General features: G+C 43.2%; 1 protein-coding gene and 1 pseudogene across 6 annotated transcripts; both read right to left on the reverse strand.

The window, feature by feature from the left end:
- Positions 1 to 223: 223 nt before the first annotated feature.
- Positions 224 to 12,206, reverse strand: LOC122103044 (annotated as a pseudogene).
- Positions 12,207 to 15,199: 2,993 nt separating this feature from the next.
- On the reverse strand, positions 15,200 to 20,718 carry LOC122103043 (tubulin beta chain-like). 6 transcript variants are annotated; one of them, XM_042673567.1, is made up of 5 exons: positions 20,662 to 20,718; positions 19,705 to 19,813; positions 18,234 to 18,236; positions 16,916 to 17,026; positions 15,200 to 16,260 (listed from the first exon to the last, which is right to left on the reverse strand). In XM_042673567.1, exons 1-5 carry the CDS (start codon positions 20,716 to 20,718, stop codon positions 15,200 to 15,202), a joined length of 1,341 nt encoding a protein of 446 aa, XP_042529501.1. The 6 variants fall into 6 exon arrangements, with proteins under 6 accessions (XP_042529501.1, XP_042529502.1, XP_042529499.1 ...); XM_042673568.1 differs by lacking the exon at positions 18,234 to 18,236; XM_042673565.1 differs by lacking the exon at positions 18,234 to 18,236 and having other exon boundaries at positions 16,916 to 17,044.
- Positions 20,719 to 21,355: the final 637 nt, after the last annotated feature.

The following is a 21,355-nucleotide window of genomic DNA, read 5'->3' on the forward strand; positions in this document are numbered from 1 at the left end:
CACTGGGCCACCTTCTCAGCCTAAGATTTTATTTTTTAAACTAACATGTAAAAGAACCAACTAAGGGAAAAAACAAATTGTTTAAATAGGGATACAGATGTATAAGATGTTTTGTCAAAAAATGAACTTTACAACTTTGGTTGGGGGGGGGTGAAGGGGAAGAGGAAGGGATGGGAAATAAAATAAACAACAAAAAAACACGAAGGAAAAAAGAACCAACTACATGAACAACTGTATTACAGGAAGCAAGCTCCTTGATTAGAACCATGACATCCTTGGCCAGAAACCTGGGACATCAGACATTTTCCATATATCTCCTGTGCGGTGAGCTTCCATCCACTGATCAACATTTCATTGGCCTGAAAGAAAGCAGAGTGATGTGATGTGAAACATGATGCAAGCAGACAGAGGGGGCCTCATTCCTCAATGTCAACATTGAGGATGGGTACTCACAAACCCCCGATCCTGTGGGGGGGGGGGTGCTAGTAGACACCAAGTATGAATTGTGTGGGGTCATGATCCAATTTGCAGATGGGCTGGGTGATTAAGAGAAAGACATAACCTCATTGATAATCCCAAAATATGAACTAAAAAAGGTCTGCTTTGGTTTGAGGTTATTATTTTAACTTCCTTTATCTGCACTCTGTCCTCTAATGCCAGCTCCCATGTGTGAACTCTTCATATGCAAGACAATGAGCCATTAATAATGCCAAGTAATTGTTAATCTTATGGAAGTGAACCAGGCATGGAATGGCTCTCTGGGGTTTCTTTTCCTCTCTGAGTTACGAAAAGTGACTTGTTCCTGAGACACAGAGCCCATGTTCTAATGGCTGAGGCTCTTCCTGCTGGATATCATCTTAGACATCACGTTTCACCATATGGATATAACTATAAGAGACAAAGCAGCCAGGACTTTGATGTTCCCAAAATTATTGTCATGCGGGGTGAGTCTGACACATGACTTCGAATGATTGCATGAAGGAAGTGAACATTCTTTTGTTTTTACAACATGTAATAGTGTATACATCAATGCAAGCTTATTCACATTACACTGGCTTTAATTTTGTACCAGGTTTTCATTTTGGTTCCAGAGGAAAGTGTGTGGATTGCACCATTCCAGCAAGAGTCTCCCAGATGCTCATGAAGTGTGAGGAGGGGAGAATGGGTTGAAATGATGACTTCCTTCTGTGTTTCCCTGGCAGTGCTGAAAACCAGACCCAGGGCTTCTGGGCTTCAGGTAAACAAGCGGTGGAAAGAGTCTCCCTTCTCAAGAGATGCAATCTTCATGAAAATTGCTCAGAGGGTACTACAGTTTCCACTGCTTTTTTAATTCCACACAGTGCCCAGAGCACATGAGCTAATGCTGGAGGGCACAGGTGTGGCTGACTCACCACCCTTCAAGAGAAGCAAGCGGGATGAAAACAGTTGCAAGGAACCTGTTCCTCAGCAGAAAGCCATGCAAGATTCCACAACATCACCCTAAGTGAGGCTGGCATTTAAGCACAGTCTTGGACAGGTCATGAGCTTCTGAAAATTGTGGAATGTCCTGCTTAGCCACAGGTTGACAAAGTAACATCTTAGGGTAAAAAGATGGTGTATAAGTAAACACTTATTGGAAATCTCACTAAACATTGTTCTTTTTATTAACTCGGTGCTTCAAGGCAGAAAAGTGAGAGTGGATAAAGGAGAGGGGCCCTAGGACCACTGAATTTGCCCATCTTAGAGCATCATTTTCTTTCTCAACATACACTAGAGAAACCACATCCTAGTCCCTCCAGTCAAGCAGGAGGTATATTCTCAACACAGTATATGGCAACATGTTCAGGTCCAGAGAACCCAGTGATAGTGGTTCCACTCTGTTCTCCTCAGTCACTTTTCTCTTTTTTTAAGATAGGGTCTAAGTAGGCCTTTGGGCTAAGCTACATGTGTATGCGGATCATAGGCACGTACCCCATGCCTAGTCTCATTACTACTTTTTATGTTTTCTGCCCTTGTCAGTCAATAGCTCTAACATGGCTCTCTACCATTTGCCTTTATTCATGCCCTTACCTGGTTCTCTTCATCTGGTCTCACTGGAGCCATCTGTTTATAGCCATCATACTGGTATGGTGGCCCGTCTTGCTTCTTTCAAGCTAGCTCCATACACATCTGTTTGTTACTAGGGAGTCATTCCTGACTTGTGCTTTTCTCTTTTCCAAATGGCTGGATGTGCAGGACAATGAAAGGAATTCCTGAATTTTCCCAAGAGTGTGAATGACTGATTCAAGGCTGTTAACCATTTCCCACTTAAATGCACAAGCAGTAGGCCAGGATTGGTGGCTCACACCTGTAATCTTAGCTACTAAGGAGGCTTAAATCTGGAGGATGGTGGCTCCAAGTCCAGCCTAAGCAGAAAAGTCTTGAGATTCCACCTTCAAAATAATCACAAAAAGGGCTGGAAGTATGGCTTAAGGTGATCATACAATCTGAGCAACAGCTGTCATAGTATAGGTCACTTTGTGCTTCGTGTAGCACAGGCTCTTTAGTCCCAGGTCTGTACTAATAGCCTCTCTTCAATTCCAAATTTGTGTATGTGTGTGTATGTGTACAATTTCATGCACTCATGCACTTTTTGTGTACACTGAATATTAATCAAGGTGCAGGTGCTTATACTACAGAGACTTCAAACAAATTTGAATCTTTCTAAACACAATGAACTATCAAGAATTCTACCACTGTCAACATTCAGTACAAAGATTCCACTTCCAAAATGCCATTTGGCTAGATGGTGTTTATCCAAATTTACTTAGTCTTTCCTCTACTTTACCCTCATCCTCCCATACCATTGCACATCCACACACTCCCCAGATTATTGCTTGCAATGATCATAACCTGTTCCTGAAATAAGGATTCTTTAGTGAAAGAATTAGCATTTAATTGTTAGCAAGTCAACTTCTTCAGTAATAACTCACAATGAGCTTAAAGATCTACCCTTAATTTGGTCGGGCCAGGTGCACACAGCATAGTAAAATGGACAAAACAGCATTTCAATGTCAGGTGGAGCACTATGGGACCTACCCCCATTCTGTCATGTGCTTAACATGGTCCTCACATGTGAGGGCAGAATACCTTCTTGTCCTTGTGGGACTCTTGGATTTCAAGGAAGCAGGAGGCTGAGACTGAGCCCAAACTTTACACTTCTCAGTTTGCTGGCCAAGTTTCAGAAAAACTTAATAATCTGCCCAAGGAAGGTATGTCAGGTTACAAGTGAAGAAAAGACAGGAGCCTAAAACTTGGCATGGAATTTCTGAGAAGACACCTTTATACTAAGAATTTTAGCTTTTAGAAATGGCTCAGGATTGGTTGTGTTCAGAGAGTGTGGGCATGCAGGCCAATGAGGGGACTGGTAACTTTTTACACTATCATCCTATAGTGACAAAAAAGAAAATAACCCCAAATGGGGCTGCACTGGACATTTAATTGATGTCAAAGTATTGGGTCTGAACAGTACTGGTTGTGAACCTGGACTGCTAGGCGTAGGGTGTAGGATGTGAATTGAGTTATAAATGGAGGGATGAGTTGATGGAAAGAGTTGTCAATTGCAACAGTACATTCACATCTACCAGGGATCTCTCATAAAGGGACAGTACATTCAACTTTATGATCCCATTGACACTGGTCATTCTTGGTTGCTGGCCAATCACTTCCTGGCTTATCAGACAATACACCAAGTGGCCATGGTTTGGTGGGCACAGAGGGCTAGCATATAAAGGTCAGTGAATGCCTGGCATGTTAGCAGGGAGTACCAAGGTTTAGCCACCCTGCACTGCTCATTCCCAAGGTTCTCAGCCTGTTAGCTCCTTGTGGAAAACTCACTGCTCAATGGGAACAGGTGCTGCATTCCAGGCCTCTCCCTCCAGGTCTCAGAAGTCCTCAAAGGCTGTTCTGAAGTTGTCGGGGCCTAATGCAGGCAAAGCTCAAGTGTTGTAAGCTCCAATTCATAGCAATGATAGGGTGCTGCAGAGCTCTGTAATGTGTTATGCCTCCAAGGGAAGGAGGCCCTGTTGGTACATGGTGCAACAGGGCTTCCTGATCCTCCCTGCCCAACAGCAGCTATTCTGGATTGAGCAGCACAAAGGGACGGGGCATGAGGCACCCTGGGGACAAGCACCCACCAGTAGAAGGGTGGATAGGGCAGGTACATCTACAGAGAACAGTGCCAGTACTGGGGGGCTGTGTGCTTTTTACAACTTCTCCACATTTCAGTTTTCAAAAACAACTTAGACTTTAGAGTAAGTTTCAACCTATGGAAAATTTACACAAGTGTTTCCCTGGACTACCCCAGCTCTCCCTAGATGCACATGTCATAATCAAAGCCAGAACATTTCCATTGAAGTCATATTAGTCACTAAACACAAACCCCATGCTAACCTCAACATTGCCTCCCTCTGCCTTTCTCTCACTCAGGAGTCTGTCTGGTCCTGCAGATCCCTGCTCTCTTTTCCTTTGAGGAACAAAAGTGCCCACCAAACTTCCATGCTTAGACATCATGAGGGGTTCCACTCAGCATTTGCTGTCTTGGTAGGCATAGATTGAGGGATGTGGAAGGACTCTTCCTCCTTGCCAGGAGTCCACAGAGCAACAGATGCTACAGCCATCTCTGTGCATAACACTGAGACACCGAGGTCCCCAACCTTATACTTGTTCATGGTACACCTGTTAGAAGTCAGTGTCTTGGACTTGGTAGGTAGGTGAGCTACACTACTATTTTGTGCTGGTCATTTTTCAGTTGTGGTCTTGCTTCCTATCCAGGTACATTATAGGGCCTGGACTCACCTATTTTAGGCTTCCTATTGTAGTGAAGTTGATATGCATCCCTAGCTTAAGAGGAGATGTCACCCACCTTTTGGCCTGGACTGGTCCTGAATAATGATAGTCCAAATCTCAGCATCCTAAATAGTTAGGATTGCACAGGCCACTCCCAGCTCCAATGTTCCTTCCTTCTCAATCCTACCCACTCAGCAGTGACTGACAACTCTCTCTCCTCAGTTACTCTTACCCTCTGAAATTTCAGAGAGGATACACACATTTTCTTCTTCATTGTACTCTCATTGCTCCCAAGACTGCCTGAAATTGTACTGTCTATCTCCTCTCATTGTAGGCTCCCTAAGGAAGTGATACCCCCAGGTCCTGGATGTTTCTGCATGAGGAGGTAGGTCCCAGTGACACAGAGGTAAACGTAGTTATGAACCCCAAAGGGAGGTACTGCTACTCCAGCTGTGGGCTCTCAGTTCCTTCTGCAACTCCCTCAGCTACAGCCATTCTCCATGATATAGTGGTCTTCCAGCACTCCCCACATTGATGGGTATGAAGACAGCATCATGATAATTGGCCAGGCCAAACTATGGGCACTCAATGATGGAGCTAAAGGAGTTTCACTTGTTCCTCTATCCAATCTGACATCCAGTCCCTCCCTTCAACAGAGTGCAATCTCTGTGGATGCCCTTCTCTACCAATTCTCTCAGTCTCTCTCTAGAACTAAGGAACAGGTGTATGTAATTGAGAAAATGCAAATACAATCTCTCATCATGATTGGGCTAATTTCAATAGGGAAAAAATGAACCACAAATTTATACTGAACCCATCTCCTCACTTCTTTTATTTATGCAAGTTTGATCCCTAATTGCTTTTGTGTGTTTGTTGGCAGAGGTGTATTGGTACAGTTGCAGGGGGTGGCGTTGTGAATACTAGGACTTGAACTCAGGTCCCTTGGTTGTTAACCTGGATTATTTGTTCAAGGCTGGCACTCTTACCATTCCAGTCACTGGTCCACTTGTGGCTTTTTCCATTCTAACTAAAATAAGAATCTCTTGGTTTTCTCTGCCTATACTGGCTTCAAACTGCATTTCTGGTATCAGCCTCCCAAAAGGCTAGAATTACAGGTGTGTGTGAGCAACTGGTGCATGGCCTCCCACTGCCACTTTAAAAGGGCAGCTTTTAGCTTGTGAAGTTAGAGAACAATTCTTGATTGAAAACTGGATATCAGTGTGATTTATGCAGATCTGGAGGCTCCTCATGGGAGGAATGGCCTTCCCCTGGGAAGGATCACAGCAGTACATCAACCAAGTACATTGATGAAATGTTCCCAAAGAACACACCGGATACTCTGAGTAGAACAACATCCAAACCATAGGTCCTTAAGACATTGTCTAAAATAATTTTTCAACGAAGGTACTCACAGACACGCCTCCCATAATCTTGGGAAAAATAACATTACAGCCGCCATCTGGATCCTGTCCGGGGGTATAGGGTGATTGGAACCAAGCCTTTTCAATAGCCCAAACCACATCGCAAAGAGGCAATATGGATGCTCCTACTCCAATGGCTGGGCCCTTTACTGCTACAATATTAGGCTTCTTAAACTGAATTAAAGTATTCACCAAGTTTCTAAAGTTAAAAAAGTAAATGGGGAACAAGTAAAAACATTGCATGTGTGAGCAGATGACAAAAATCTATTCTAGATTGCAAGTTGCCAAAGAGAAAATTTGCAAATCATAAAAACTAAGATTTTTTAAAAAGCCTCCTCCAAGAAAATGTAGTCTGTCGATCTACTTGCTGCAGGTTTCAAAGGCTTACCTACAGCCTGGATATCATACAAGGGTGACTGCTGCCACCGGTTGTAGGTGACATAGCCAGAACTGCTTTGGTATTTACGGTGCCTCTAGGACATTCTGATCAATATATGTAGCATTTCCAACTTTCTCTCTTTGAAGACCCAAGCATCACAGTGACTTGAGGGATTTCTTGTGTCCAAGAAAGGGAAAATTTAGAGTGAACTTAGCACCAAGATTGTCTGGTACTGACTGAACGGTTATTGACTAACGGATAAAACCTGCCCCTGCTAGGAGACTTTACACATTGAATCTGGAAACAACAGGTATTTTCTAAGGTCTTATAAACTGGAGTAAATTAACTTAGGGATATGGAGCCAGACTAATTTAAGACATGAGGTTGGAAAGAAAGATCAGCAAGCATCCCGTTGCCGGTATCCCATTATGTGCTGGTGGATGCTACTGCCACAGGAAATTGGAGAGCAAAGCAGCCATGGGGGGAGGTGGTCTAAGCAGGGGACAAAAACTTGCCATAAGGCGCAGCCAATGCTTTGCTGGAGTTTATTTTTACAGGCTTTGTAGTTCCAGGGAGGTTGATGCTATACTATATAGGGAATAAGCTTCTTCCTCAGCCTCCTCCCATAAAGCTGATTCTGTTTTCAAAGGTGGTTTCTTGTTCTGATTTCACGCAGTAGGCCAAAGCATAAATTTATTCCTACCTACATACAAAGTTATTCTTTTTATGTAGTTTGAGTCTGACCACTGAAGAACAACTACAACTTTTCATACACAGAGTTCTAAGCCAGGGCTTGACTGACAACAGTCATTGAGACACTTCCTACTAGTTCTCCGTCCTCTGAATACTATCAAGATGGAATATAGTGCTGCCTCTCCCCTTACCCCCCAACCCCCTACAAGTCCTGAGGGTTGAACTCAGGGTTTTCTGTTTAGTTGACTGGCACTTGGCTATTTGAATCACACTTTCAGTCCTGTTTGTACTAATCACTTGGAGGCTCAATTTTAACAGACTTTTCTAATTGAGCTGGTCAAGATTGTATGGATGGATTTCTGACTTTTGAGTAGCTAGGATTACAGATGTAGACATCTGCCTCCTGCTAGATTATATTGTAATGAGGGAGGTTGGGAGGTTTGTACATAACACAAGACAACAGGGCTTGCAGATGCAGATTCCAGCAACTGGTGTGAGGTGTAGTCCATTAGGTGAGGCTGACCTCATCGCAGCCTTGTCATTTGCCCCCAAGGTTAGTAATGTTTTTGTGTTATGCGAGAATTGATTCCTTTAAATGAGCAAGCTACACTAATTTCTCATGATTCTAAATGAGATATCCCAAGGCATTGTTAGAAAGCTGGGGTTTAATGATAAAACTGTTGTACATAAACACATAAGAATCAAAAACTGTCCACTATTCCATGCTTATCCCATGATATATTTGTACCAATATAAAAAAAAAATTCTGGTCTCAAAAATCTATGAAGAAAATCAATACCAGGTTTTCAATGGGATTGATATAATGTTTTACAGCTGCAATTTATATTTTGCCTGGATTAATAATAATGCCAAATGAAATTATGTCTGTGTCTCAGAGATCCATGCTAAATTCACCAGCAGCCCTGCTCAGAGGAACGGTGCCATGATGGTGTGTGTATTCATTTGTAAACATGAGTTGAACAGGAACTCAGTTTGTTAAAACACAGCCACCCATCAAACTTTGTAGAAATGACCTGTCAGGAGAGACCTCCCCAGGCCACAAAGCTGGAGAAACATGAACTACAAAATTCCAGCTGCAGTGTGTCTTGTGGTAGGAGATTATGATGGACCTAAAGAGGAAGATGTGTAAAACTTTGTTAAGTATATATAGGATTTTGTTTGCTATCCATGGTTCTTGAACATAGGGCCTGGGCACTGTCTCTGAGCCTCTTTGTGCTCAAGGCTAGTGTTCTACCAATTGAGTTCCAACAATACTTCCAGCTTTTTCTGAGTAGTTTATTGGAGATAAGAGTCTCATGAACTTTTTTGTCTGGGCTGACTTCAAACTGCAGTCCTCAGATTTCAGACCCCTGAGTAGCTAGGATTACAGGCATGCACTAGCTGGCTCCTGGTTTTTATATATAACTTTTAAAACTTACAATTAAAGCCCATAATCATTAAAAGATGTAGAATGCAGCATACTCAATTAGTATTTGTTCCCACTGGATTATCTGTGAACTGAGTTAAAGATTTGCCACAAAGTTAGTTTTTGAAGACAGAATTCCTTCTGAGAAGACACTTGAAAAGGTCAGATATTAAGTCAGACCATCACAGAAGGGAGTAGGAATTGTCTAGGAAATCCAGGCAACAAGATCTGAATTAGGTAGTAGTGTGCTGCCTTCCTCAGCATACTCAGCTTTATTATCTGAAAGAGGAAGGATTGAGTGGGAAGAAGTCAAGTTCTAGGGGCAGTTTATGGGTTTGTTTTGCTCTCTCTCTCCAAATTCTCTAATATAGGAATGCTGAGTAATAGCCTCTTCCTTTGAAAACTTCCCACACTATCTCACTGTATCAGGAGAGGATACCTCACTTCTGTGCAGAGGAGCTTGCTTTTGGGTCCTTCAGACTCATGCAGACACCAAAAGCCCAATGCTATAATTGGAACCCAAGCTACTCAGTTTTATCAATGATGTAAGGGCTGTTTCATGACAATGAATCTGCAATCTGGCCATCATCAATTCCAATAGTGGAAATAGCAGCCCCAGACAGTGGACAATGTAAGATATTAGTTGATCTCCATTCTCATTTCCCTTCCCTTCCATTCTGGATATTTGCAACAATGAGGATCTTAGTGTCAAAAAGTTTAAGGAATTTGAAACATGACACCACAGAAAGAAGCAAAAAAAATATACATAGAAAGATGGTTTTGTGTAATGTCCCTCTTAGGCATATAAGTTAATTTAAATAAACTGAGTAAGAAAGAAAAAGGTTTTAAGTGAAACTGCTTTAAATAATTATTTTTTCTGATTCTCCCATATTCCATTAAGAAAAATTCTCATGACAAAAATAGATTCACTCAAAGCAGCAGCAATGCAGGTTTTGCAGAAGCACAATGTTTTTGTTTCCTATAATATCAGCTGAGCCTTCTGTGGGAGCCAGGAGAAGAACATGGCAGTGGGAGGCTAGTAGAAGAAGTAGGAGTGAGGATCTGGTGAAAACGTGCATCTAAAATCACCTAAAAGTTCAAGAGATGCGGTTTCTGCTTAAATGTGTGTATCTAACTTTTCTCTTTTTCTAATCCCAGTACTACAAAACTTCAGCCTCTCTCAAGGTCAGAGACTGGACAGTGGAGGAGGGAACAGGCTGGAGAATAGCAGGATTGGTGAGAGAAGCTCCAAGATGCACAGGAGAGGACACAGGTGGTCTCACAGAAAATGTACAAAGTCACCAGAGAAGACAATGGTGTGTGCGTGTGTGTGTGTGTGTGCGCGCGCGAGTGAGTGCGTATAAAAAGTGAGGCTTAAAATCATGCAACATATCCTGAATTATGGTTCAACAATGAGCAGTGTCCACACATTTATATGAGGTTCTGATTGTCTAGAGCAGAATTATGTCCACTGATTAAGGCTTATAATTTCAGGTCAAGTAAGAAGGCACTGCCTTCTAGTACTATACCACAAAACTCCAATTAGAGAACCCAGAATAACAATGGGATTACAACATTTCAAACCAAATACTTGTGGCTAGGTCTTTCATGCCTGCAATCCCAGCTCTGAGGGAGGTGTATGTGAGGGAAGAGCAATGCCCAAAAATTACTTAAAATACTTAAAGCAAGAAGGGGGCTGGAGGTGTGGTAGAGTGCATGCCTAGTATGTATGAGGCTTTGAGTTCAATCAAACCATAAACTACCAAAAAAACCCCAACAAATGTAAGATGGGCTCATTAGCTGGATTCAGATACCTATGCAAAGAAGCCAAAAATGAATGTCTTCTTTCTTCTGTATAGGAAATATTTAGAGTGGGGCTGGGAAGGTGGCTCATTGGTAGAGTGCTTGCCTTGCATGCATGAGGCCCTGGGTTTGATTCCTTAGCATCACATAAGCAAAAAGAAAAAAGCCAGAAGGGGCGCTGTGGCTCAAGTGGTAGAGTCTTAGCTTTGAGCAGAAGAGCTGAGGGACAGTGCCCAGGCCCAGAGTTCAGGCCCCACAACCGGACCCTGACCCAAAAAGAAATAGTTAGAATTCAGTGAAGATATGAGAAGTGTACAACACAAGTACCATGCAGCTGTACATTATATATATAGCACTCTTACTCAACATGCCTGAGCACTAGCTGTGTTTCACTTAGCCTTAAAATCAGTTATTGGCCTCTGATAAGCAGTCATTTAAGTCAGACTCATAGAAAGAGCAGATGACTTAATTGAGTAACTGAGTTAAATGACAGGCATCTGGAAACAACCTGCTCAAGCTGTGCACAAAGGAAAAGAACCAACACTAGAACTTAAAATTTGTTCATGCCCAGTCCAAGTTGAGATGTATGCAATTGTGGAGCTTTCCTGGCCATTGCAAGCTGCCTTTTCAGATACTAGTCAATGTGCATGCATAGAAAGCCCCCTTACTGTGTGCTCTGCCACAACACTAAGACCATCAGTGTTGTAGGATGACAGGGAAACTCCTCACAGGACAGAACATGGCCATTGTTATCTTGCACAAATAAGAAACCTGTCAAGCTGGGCACCAATGGCCCCTGACTGTCAACCTAGCTACTCAGGAGGTAGAGATCTGAGTATGGCAGTTAAAAACCAGCCTGGACAGGAAAGCCCTTGAGATACTTATCTCCAATAAACCACCAGGAAACTGATAGTGGCACTATGGCTCAAGTGATAGAGAGCTGGCCTTGAGCTGAAGAGCTGAGAGATAGTTCCTAGGCCTAGAGTTCAAGACCCATGGTGAGAAAAAGAACAAAGAAAGAAAGAAAGAAAGAAAGGAACAAAGAGATAAAGAAAGAAAAAGAGACAGAGAGAGAGAAAGAAACAAAGAAAGAAAAGAAACAAAAAACAAAGAAAGAAAAGAAACAAAGAAAGAACGAGAAAATTGAAAAACAGAAAGAAACCTGTCAAGATGAGAGCTATGGCAAAGTTCCAGCCTCTGCAGATGAAGACATCCTGACCTGGGAGATGGCCCAACGACAGAGGAACTGTTACTTTCTCCTAGTAATAGCCAAAGCTCCCACTGGGCACATACAACTAGCATGGAGCCGATGCCCATCACATGTGTACTGCCACATGTCAGTGTGGCCACAGTGATTAGCAGCCAAGCTGCCAAGTCCCCTCCACTTCCCACCTCCTGGGCACATTGTGGGCCAGCTCAGAAGGAGGTTTCAGAAGAACGTATAGAGCCACGCAGCAAAGCAGTGGTGCAGAAGCACAAAGCACATGTCTCTCACCTCTGAGTTTACAGAGTTATTCTCAGATGATTTTGTGGATAACAAGATGTGAGTGAAGCTGTCTTGCTTCCTGAAAATATCTCTGTATCCATAGGCACTCTTTGTCTGCCTCACACTGAAAGGCAACCACTTGTCCAAAGGCTGGTCTCCTCTGTCGCCAATATATTTCCTTTTCCCAGCCATCTCTCCTTAACAGACATCTGTATGTTGGCTGATAGCACATCCATGAATGGAGATGTACCTGCCAAGGGTTTGAAATCACATTGGTCCGTGATTTCCTATCACCAGTTCTCTTCCACTGTCACCTCAGAATTAGACCAGAAGCTGGTCAGTTCCAGGATTTATCAACACAACGATGTCAATATCAGAACCTTGTCAAAGTCTACTTCAAAATACCTTTCAGTTTCAATCTATGTCTGACAGAAAATCCACCCCATACTTTTTTGGTCTAGGATATGTACAGCTATAAACTGGGAGACTTTTAGAGAATGAAATTAGAGAGAATGGGTCTCCTGGACAAGATCTGCTATAGGTATGACAAGTTGGAAGAAAAAAGAAAACAGCATAAGGAAATATGATTAACAAGGCCAAAGTGGTCAAAATAAATCACTCCAATGCAAGAAGGTTCTTCTGACAAACCTGTTCTTGTAGAGCCATGGCCTGGTATGATGGTGCCACTTTAGACTCTGGTCCCATTAGGGCAACATACATGTCACAGCTTCTTCCTTTGATGGCCTAGGCTCTCTACCAGAGGTTCATCCCCCATTCCTACCTCTGCTTTCTAAAAGGGTACACATATCAAGGGACTCTCTTATTTCCACCTACAAACATTCTACCAGTGTTCCCTCATGACACAACTCCTCAATGCCAATCTGGGTGTTTTGCCTTGACTCCTAATATATCATCTGCAGAGCCTAACATTTGTTACCTTTCCTCCTTTTGGTACTGGGTACTGAACTGAGAGCTTTGTGCATGCCAGACATGTACTCTACCACTGAGCTGCATCTTTACCCAGAGCTTTGCTTATACTAGTCAAGGACTCAATTATTTGATACAATTACCAAGGCACATGAGAATAAGGGAGATGCTGCACTTAGCATTTGGACAAAATAATCACCCTGTCTATAGGAGTCACTTCAACATTAGCTTGTGTGGCAATGTGTGCAGAGCTCTGGCTAGGAGAAAACAAAAGCCATGTCTGAGAAATACATGATAATCTACTGGTAAAATTATCAACAGGAGTTTTCTGAGGGATGAGGCATGAGTCATTAATTATGAACCAAGAACTACTTCTTCAAAAGTGTAAAGAAATAAGCTAAAGCCACCAGAAAATACTCAAAAATGGGTACTTAAGAGAAAACAAAACTGTTCTTAGTCAAACACTGGTAAATAGGCTGGGTGGGGCCTCCACCACAACTTGGCCTCAATCCTTAACCCACTGAAGAATGAGAGTGCCTTGGCCAGGCCTGCCTTCAGTTTGGACCCAGCAGCCTTAAAGGATTTGGAGTCATCCAACCTGGTCAGTTCCAGGACTAGAGACGCAGGGATGTCAATTTCCTGGCCCACACCTACTCCCTAGGACTCCCACATTGGAAGCTATTTGCACTTTGATCTGCCCTGAGGCTTCTAGTCACAGATCAGTCTCTCTGGGAGTTTACTTTCTGATGAGTAAGACCAACTTGGCTTAAAGATCTCTACCCCACTCCTCCCCAACCTACCCCAACCTCAGGCCTGGTATAGGAAAGCTTAGGGAACTTACCATCTCCCAACTTTACTAGAAACAAGGAACTTGCACCTCACCCAGTAGTATCTTTCCTTAGAGCTTCCTAAAAGTTGCTGGATTCCCATAGGTCCTGTTTCTGAAGAAAAAGGGGCTCTTACAAGTTATTGGTGGCCATGGAGGAATGCCTGACACAGACAACCTACCTTGAGCCTCACTGCAAGAAGAGTGAAAGATTCTGGCAAAAAGAACCAGTGAATGATTTTGGCCTCTGGTGAAAACAGAAGTGTTCACCCTCTTCCTGGCCATTGTGTAGGTTCTAAGCAATTGAGATTTCTGTCTCACTCATGTAAAGTAAACATACCCAACAGGCTGGATCTTTTTCCCTTACAACCCTCTGTGGGCCTCAGACAGCTTCGAATGCTGGAAAATGAGTATGAGAATGGGTCATTGGGCCATGTCTCCCTTCCACTCCTTGACTTGTAAGTACTGAATCAAGCAGATCTTGATACACTATGGGACTGGTCAGATACTCACTCCCTCAAACAGCTAGACTCACTTGTGTCCTTAGAGCTGCCAGATGACTTGAGAAACTACCCTGGCAACGAGGATCTTGCACTCATCTTGTGAGTGCTGCTTCGCTGCCAACTGAACCGTAAGCACAGGGATTGGGGTTCCTGCTACTGTTTCTGGGGAATGTGAATGAAATCCCTCTGATGGGGCATGAGACCAGAACCTGTGGTTGTCTGAAGGAGAAGTAGATCCTTAATGGCCAGTATTCATACCTGCATTTTGTGGTCCCATTCCCAAAGAGGAATGCATACTAGGGGGCAGGTAAAGCAAGTCCCGTGTCAGAATAAAGGAGGAAGAGGCCCTGCTACCTCAGTGCCCAGACAAGTCTTGAACATTAATCCCTTCAGTATTCCAAACATCACTTTGGTACTAGGAAAATTTTAACATCTGAATCTGGTTTACTTTCTCTTCAAACTGCTTTTATGCTACTGGCATGCTTTTGAGAGACTGCTAACTTTAAAACTGGGCCAGGGAAAATAAACAACATTGGCACTTGTCATCCTCCTGTTCAAAATAATAGGAACACCATGAATTTGAAACTCCTCTTGAGCACCAGTGCTATATTGCTAAGATTAAATCCTGCTGGGCAACTTTATATTTCAAATATATTGAAAGAATAAAAGGGATTCTAAAGAATAAGGACTCAAGAGTACAAAATGTATACTTCTTTATTTATATAAATAGGGCTTTAAAATAATACTATTTAAAAGAAATCTGCATTTTTACATTCACCATCAGTTAGTTCCTGACCGGAAAGGCTGTGCATGATGATACACAGCAGGGACCTCAATGCATGACAACAGGATCTCAGGAAAGCACCATTCATTTGAGAAGTAGTAGGCAGGTTCTGACAGTCCTGTTGCACTGCTACCAATGGGAAGTCTTAAACTTCTTCCTCCACCAAGTCTTCTTCAAATTCCCCCTGTTCATCAGCAGTGGCATCTTGGTACTGCTGGTACTCGGACACCAGGTCGTTGATATTGCTCTCAGCCTCAGTGAACTCCATCTCATCCATGCCTTCTCCCATGTACCAGTGCAAGAATGCCTTGCGCCGGAACATGGCACTGAACTGCTCTGAGGTGCGCTTGAAGGGTTCTTGGATGGCTGTGTTGTTGCCGATGAAGGTGGCCGACATCGTAAGGCCACGCGGGGGGATGTCACATACAGCTGTCTTCACATTGTTGGGAATCCAGTCTGCAAAGTAGCTGCTGTTCTTGTTCTGCATGTTGAGCATCTGCTCATCCACCTCCTTCATGGACATGCGGCCTCGGAAGATGGCAGCTGCTGTCAGGTAACGACCATGGCGGGGATCACAGGCGACCATCATGTTCTTGGCATCAAACATCTGCTGGGTGAGCTGGGGCACTGAGAGAACATGGTACTGCTGGCTGGCCCGGCTGGTCAAGGGTGCAAAGCCAGGCATGAAGAAGTGTAGGCGGGGGAAGGGCACCATATTCACGGCCAGCTTGCGCAGATCTGCATTCAGCTGGCCGGGGAAGCGCAGGCAGGTGGTGACTCCACTCATGGTGGCTGACACCAGGTGGTTCAGGTCTCCATAGGTGGGTGTGGGCAGCTTCAGGGTGCGGAAGCAGATGTCATACAGGGCCTCATTGTCGATGCAGAAAGTTTCATCTGCATTTTCCACCAACTGGTGGATAGACAAGATCGCATTGTAAGGTTCTACCACGGTGTCTGAAACCTTGGGGGAGGGCATTATGCTGAAGGTGTTCATGATGCGGTCTGGATACTCCTCTCGGATCTTGTTGAGAATCAGGGTGCCCATGCCTGATCCAGTGCCACCTTCCAGGGAGTGAGCCAGCTGGAAACCCTGGAGACAGTCACACCTTTCTGACTCCCGTCGTACCACATCCAGCACTGATTCTAACAGCTCGGCTCCCTCCGTGTAGTGGCCTTTTGCCCAGTTATTGCCTGCCCCGCTCTGGCCTATCAGACATAAAGACATGATGAGACACAGACTCCAAGAATAATGACTGTGCCTGTCCTATTGTGAAGACAAAGGAGTGTTGTGAGCCAACCTTTGCTATTATTTTAGATACACTATGGTGAAATAAAGGAAATGTTTTCAATGTATCTGGGACCCTACAAATCACCCAGGTTCTAAAGAAAAGTAGAGAGTGTGGAGGAAAATACATTTTAACCCAAATCAAGTACTTCTAGAAATGAAGAACTGAGCCTGCCTCAATACTGGAAATGTAATTACTTTCACAACAGGGACAGAAGCACAGTGTGGTCAGAGGGAAGCTAAACTGCAATCACTTGTCTGCTCCTTGCTCACACATAGCTGTGCTTTGATTTCTGGTGTCCTGAAGTGGTTCTGTTATTGCCAGGCCTTTAAAATGACCAGCAGTGCTGAAACCTTGTTGGTGGCTTTCTCTGCTTGCTGCTCTTTCCCTTCAGAGGCTTCTTTGTCATGGAGAACTTACAGAGTTGCACTGATCTGAGCTGTCTGAGTGGCCAGGGGCATGACTCCCGTGGACTGGAATAGGTGGGTTAGCTGAGGAGAATATCTAGGTGGATAAAGGCTCAGCCCAGCACTGGAGTGCCTGGATGTTAGGACCCATGGACCATGATGACATACCAAATATGAAGTTGTCTGGCCTAAAGCTCTGGCCAAATGGTCCCGATCTTACTGAGTCTAAGGTGCCAGGCTCTAGGTCCACCATGATGGCCCGAGGAACATATTTGTTGCCTGTGAGAAAAGAGTTGACTTAGGCCTATACTTGACAAGGAACTTAGGGCAGAGCTTATGATTCTAAGTGACTCTCAGCATTCATTACAAAAATTACAGCATTTAAGACATGGAAACAGAAAAGATATCTTGAGCATGAATCCCCATGCAAGAGGCTTCAGCAACTTTAAGGATGTTTGCAGTTGTCTATTTCCATGAATATTCATTCCTTTGCTTTGGGCATGGTGGCTGAAATCTCAGCTACACAGGAGGCAAAGATGAGCATCAGGCTTTGAGTCTAATGGTGCAAAAGAAAGGTGACAACACCTTTTTATTTTTGGTTCATCGTGGGGCTTGAACTCTGGGCCTGGACACTGTCCCTCAGCTCTCCAGCTCAAGGCTAGCACTCTATCACTTGAGCCACAACCCCACTTTCAGTTTTCTTATTGGAGATAAGAGTCTCAGGGACTTTCCTGCTCAGGCAAGATTTGAACCATGATCCTCAGTTCTTAGCCTCCTAAGTAGCCAGCATTACAGGAATGAGTCACCAGTGCCTATCAGCAAGAAACTTCCTCTTTTTTGTTAATTTTATTTTATTGTAAAGGTGCTATATAGAGGAGTTGGTTACATGAGTAAGGAAATGAGAACGTTTCTTGTCAAAAATTGTTACCCCCTCCTTTGTTGTTCTCCCACTATCCCTTCCCTTCCCCAATTACCTTTCTCAAGAAATGAACCAGGTTCATGCCTGTAATCCTAGCTACTCTGGAGGCTGAGATCAGAGGATGACTATTCAAAGCCAGCTGGGGCAGGAAATGTCCTTAAGACTCTTATCTCTAATAAACTAACAGAAAACCAGAAATGGCACTGTGGTTCGAGAGGTAGAGCTGCTTGCCTTGAACTGAAGAGTTGACAGACAGTGCCTAGGCCCAGAGTCCAAGCCACATGACCGACCCCGCCCCCCCCCCCCCCCCCGGGCCAAAAAAAGCCAGGTATGGCTATTCACCAAGTAGATGTAAGGGAATTCAAGTGTAAGGCTTTCCTGGAGAAAACATATATACAATATATATATTTCTTGTCTTACAATGTTTCAATAATGGTTATCAAATAGCACATACCCTTTATTCAAATACTCAGAGCAACCTTGGGCAATGACTTGCAATTTCCCATTTAACATGATTTGGCCCAAGGGAAAGCAGTTAACATGATGTAAACACCAGTTTTAGAATACCCCCTTCCTAAACATTCACATGAAGAAAACTGACCATCCTGCTGGATATACAGGATCTAATAAAGACACAACCTAAAATTCTGTTCATAGGAGTGACACAATCCAACCCAACCACTCTCAACCAAGGAATCAGAAGATTAAAACCTTGTATGTTACTTCAACAATATTAACACAAAATACCAAGGTGAGGACATCCCAAAATGTAGATCTATAAAACTCACATAAATTAAATAGCTTTGGAATTTTGTTTGTACTTGTTCATTGGATTAATACACAGGAAAGCCAATTATCCATGATTCTGTTTGTATACAATAATGTAGAATGGAAACTCAATATAAAATTAAATGAACTTTACATTGACAGTTACAAAAACTGAAAATCTACTCTGTAGACTTCAATTAGGCTGTTTATGTTAGGAAAGACAATATGAATCATTTAAAAGCCATGTTTACAAATTAGTATTGATTTTTTCTACATCACAAGAATGTTTTCTTACTTTAAAAACCTTAAAAGTAATTTACTGTTGGCTAAGTATTCATATTCAAAATGCTCAAGACCAGAAATGTTATAGATTTCAGGGTGAGACTATTTATGCTTTGTGATTTGGACTATTCTCATATATATTAGTGACTGAACATCCCTCTTTAAAATTTTTTAAATTTTCTTTTTCAAAATATTGTTTTAGAAATTTAATCTGTATTTTAAAGAGGCAATGTAACTGGGCTCTGGTTGCATAAGGGTGTAATTCTAGCTACTCAAAAATCTGAGATGAGACCTTAGCATCGCAGATTGAAGTCAGCTGGGGCAGGAAAGGCTGGGAGACTCATCTCCAAGAAACTACCCAAAATAAAAGAAGCTCATAGTTAGTGCCCAGGCTTGAGCTTAGGATGATCAGCACACAACCAAATGGCATTGGATTATATTTTATCAATTGTTTTAGAATGCATATTTAGGCAGTCTCATTTTTAATTATGTGAAATGGGCTCACGCCTTTAATCCTAGCTACCCAGAAGGCTGAGATCAGAGAATCATGGTTCAAAGCCAGCCAGGGCACAAAAAGCCTGCAAGACTCTTATCTCCAATAAAACACCAGAAAACTGGAAGTGACACTGTGGCTTACGTGGTAGAGCTGCTTGCCTTGAGCTGAAGAGTTGAGCGACAGTGCCTGGGCCCAGAGTTCAAGCTCCATGACCGGAAAAAAATAATCCAGGTGTGGTTAGTCAGCAAGTAGAGGTACGGGGAACTCAGGTATAAGGCTTTCCTGGGGTAATTCACAAGAGTATACTCAAAAATTAAAACAAAGTATCTGGTGGAGTGGCTCAGTTGGGTACAGCACTTGACTTATAAGATCAAGGTCCCAAATTAAAACTACAATACTACCATAAGAAAGGCAGGAACTCCTTCCTTTTCATTAGTATTCCCCTGGGAACTATTTTGCCATGGTATGGGAAACAAGATGGAAGAAACTTACCAGCTGCCTCATTGTAATACACCTCGATTCTCTGCAGCTGTAAATGGCTGTCGCCATAGTAGTTGCCAGTGCAGTCAATATTGTGCTCATCGCTTAGCATTTCCCAAAACTGAGATGGAAATAGAAGTGTATTATTACCTAGAATGTTAACTGTCCAAAAAATGCATTTTAAAGTAACTATGAAACTCATGTCCTGTTGACACAAATATATTTGTAAAAAATAATTACATTTTCTAAATTAAAAAAAGCACAGAAAATGGTGGTATTTTAGTTTTGTTAATCTCTTTTATCTGGCTGAATAGAAGACATCTGGTTTCTCCTATGAGTATTCCATCTTATGCAGTACCATATTCTGTTTGTATTCTATGATGAGTAACTGGCGTTCCATGGACATGAAATTACCAAAGCAGTAACTTGAAGACTCAGCTAGAAGGGTCTCCAGAACCCCAAGTGTCCTCAGAGCATACATGACAACCAATGATTTAGAAAACACCCAACTTAAGGGAGCTGAGATGGAGCATGAAACTCAGAGAAATTTGCATTAAGGTAGAAGAACTGTTCTCAATTATCTGACACTCATCAGTTGACACAAAGGGAATTCTCTGTATCTTTCAGCTCAAAGACACTGCATTCCTTTCATTCAAACCAGACCAAACGTGCATTAGTCTATTCCCAGGAAACTAAATACAAAGCCTTGAGTCTCAGGTAAGACTAAGACATGCAAGGGATTTGAAACCACCCCAGCCTTGCTTAAAAACCACACCCACCAGGGCCACACAAATTAGGGAAATTGGAGAAGCTATCTGGGGGGCTTCATTTGCAGAAGGTTAGGGACCACTATGGAGCCCCACCTACCTCAGCCTAGCCATGACCACCACCACCTCCACACTCCAACCCCATCCTTTTTCTCCTTCCCCTAAATTTGAGACTTGGATCCTAGGCCAGTGCCATGCTCACCTTTGCGCCAATCTGGTTGCCACACTGGCCTGCCTGTATGTACACAATCTCCCTCATGGTGCAGGGCTGCAGAACAGATGGATGTGTGTCTTCAGCAGTGGTGCCCACAGAGACAAACAGGTAGATCTGGGAAGCAGGAATCTGACACAGTGAACTCAGATCCCCATTTATACCTCTGGTTGTTACAGGGGCAGAGGAGGTGGGGCGGACTTGATTACAGGTGGAGCCAGCAGGTGCTCCAACTCAATCTCCCTATTGCTGGGTAATCAGAGGGCCCTACCAGTTCCCACCTACCCTGGTATCCAGCTGCCAGCTGCAAGTCCATTAGCACAGCTCCCATTCTATTTGGATCCACTGGTCACCCTGCCATCCACTACCCACTCTGACTCACAAGAGAGGCTGAACCCTGGGATCCAGGAAAGAAAAGGAGGAACTTCCTCTACACAAGGTCCTTGTGTGCCAGAAGCCCAGAACAAGCCTGCCTTCCATTTTTGATTGGAGGGCCTAGAACTGAAGGGACATTTTCAGCTGTGATCCCAAGAGCAAGCACAAACTTAGATTCCATGATTGATTCACTTTCCATTATGGGAAGAGTCAGGGGCTTAGGGTCTAGCTTTCATTCTCAGGTTTTCTTTTTCTTTCCTCTTAAAAGTAGCTTGCTTTATTACTTGGGCTATAGGACTACTACAGTCTA

The sequence above is a fragment of the Dipodomys spectabilis genome, unplaced genomic scaffold (genome assembly GCF_019054845.1).
Source record: "Dipodomys spectabilis isolate Male_0828 unplaced genomic scaffold, ASM1905484v1 ptg001457l, whole genome shotgun sequence".
Lineage (NCBI taxonomy): Eukaryota > Metazoa > Chordata > Mammalia > Rodentia > Heteromyidae > Dipodomys > Dipodomys spectabilis.

Coding starts and splice junctions, on each gene's coding strand:
- LOC122103043 (XM_042673565.1), bottom strand. CDS start 20,718: ATGAGGGAGATTGTGTACATACAGGCAGGCCAGTGTGGCAACCAGATT. Junction 19,814..20,661: donor GCAACCAGATTGGCGCAAAG/GTGAGCATGGCA, acceptor TTTCCATCTCAG/TTTTGGGAAATGCTAAGCGA. Junction 16,261..16,915: donor GCCAGACAACTTCATATTTG/GTATGTCATCAT, acceptor TATGTCTGATAG/GCCAGAGCGGGGCAGGCAAT.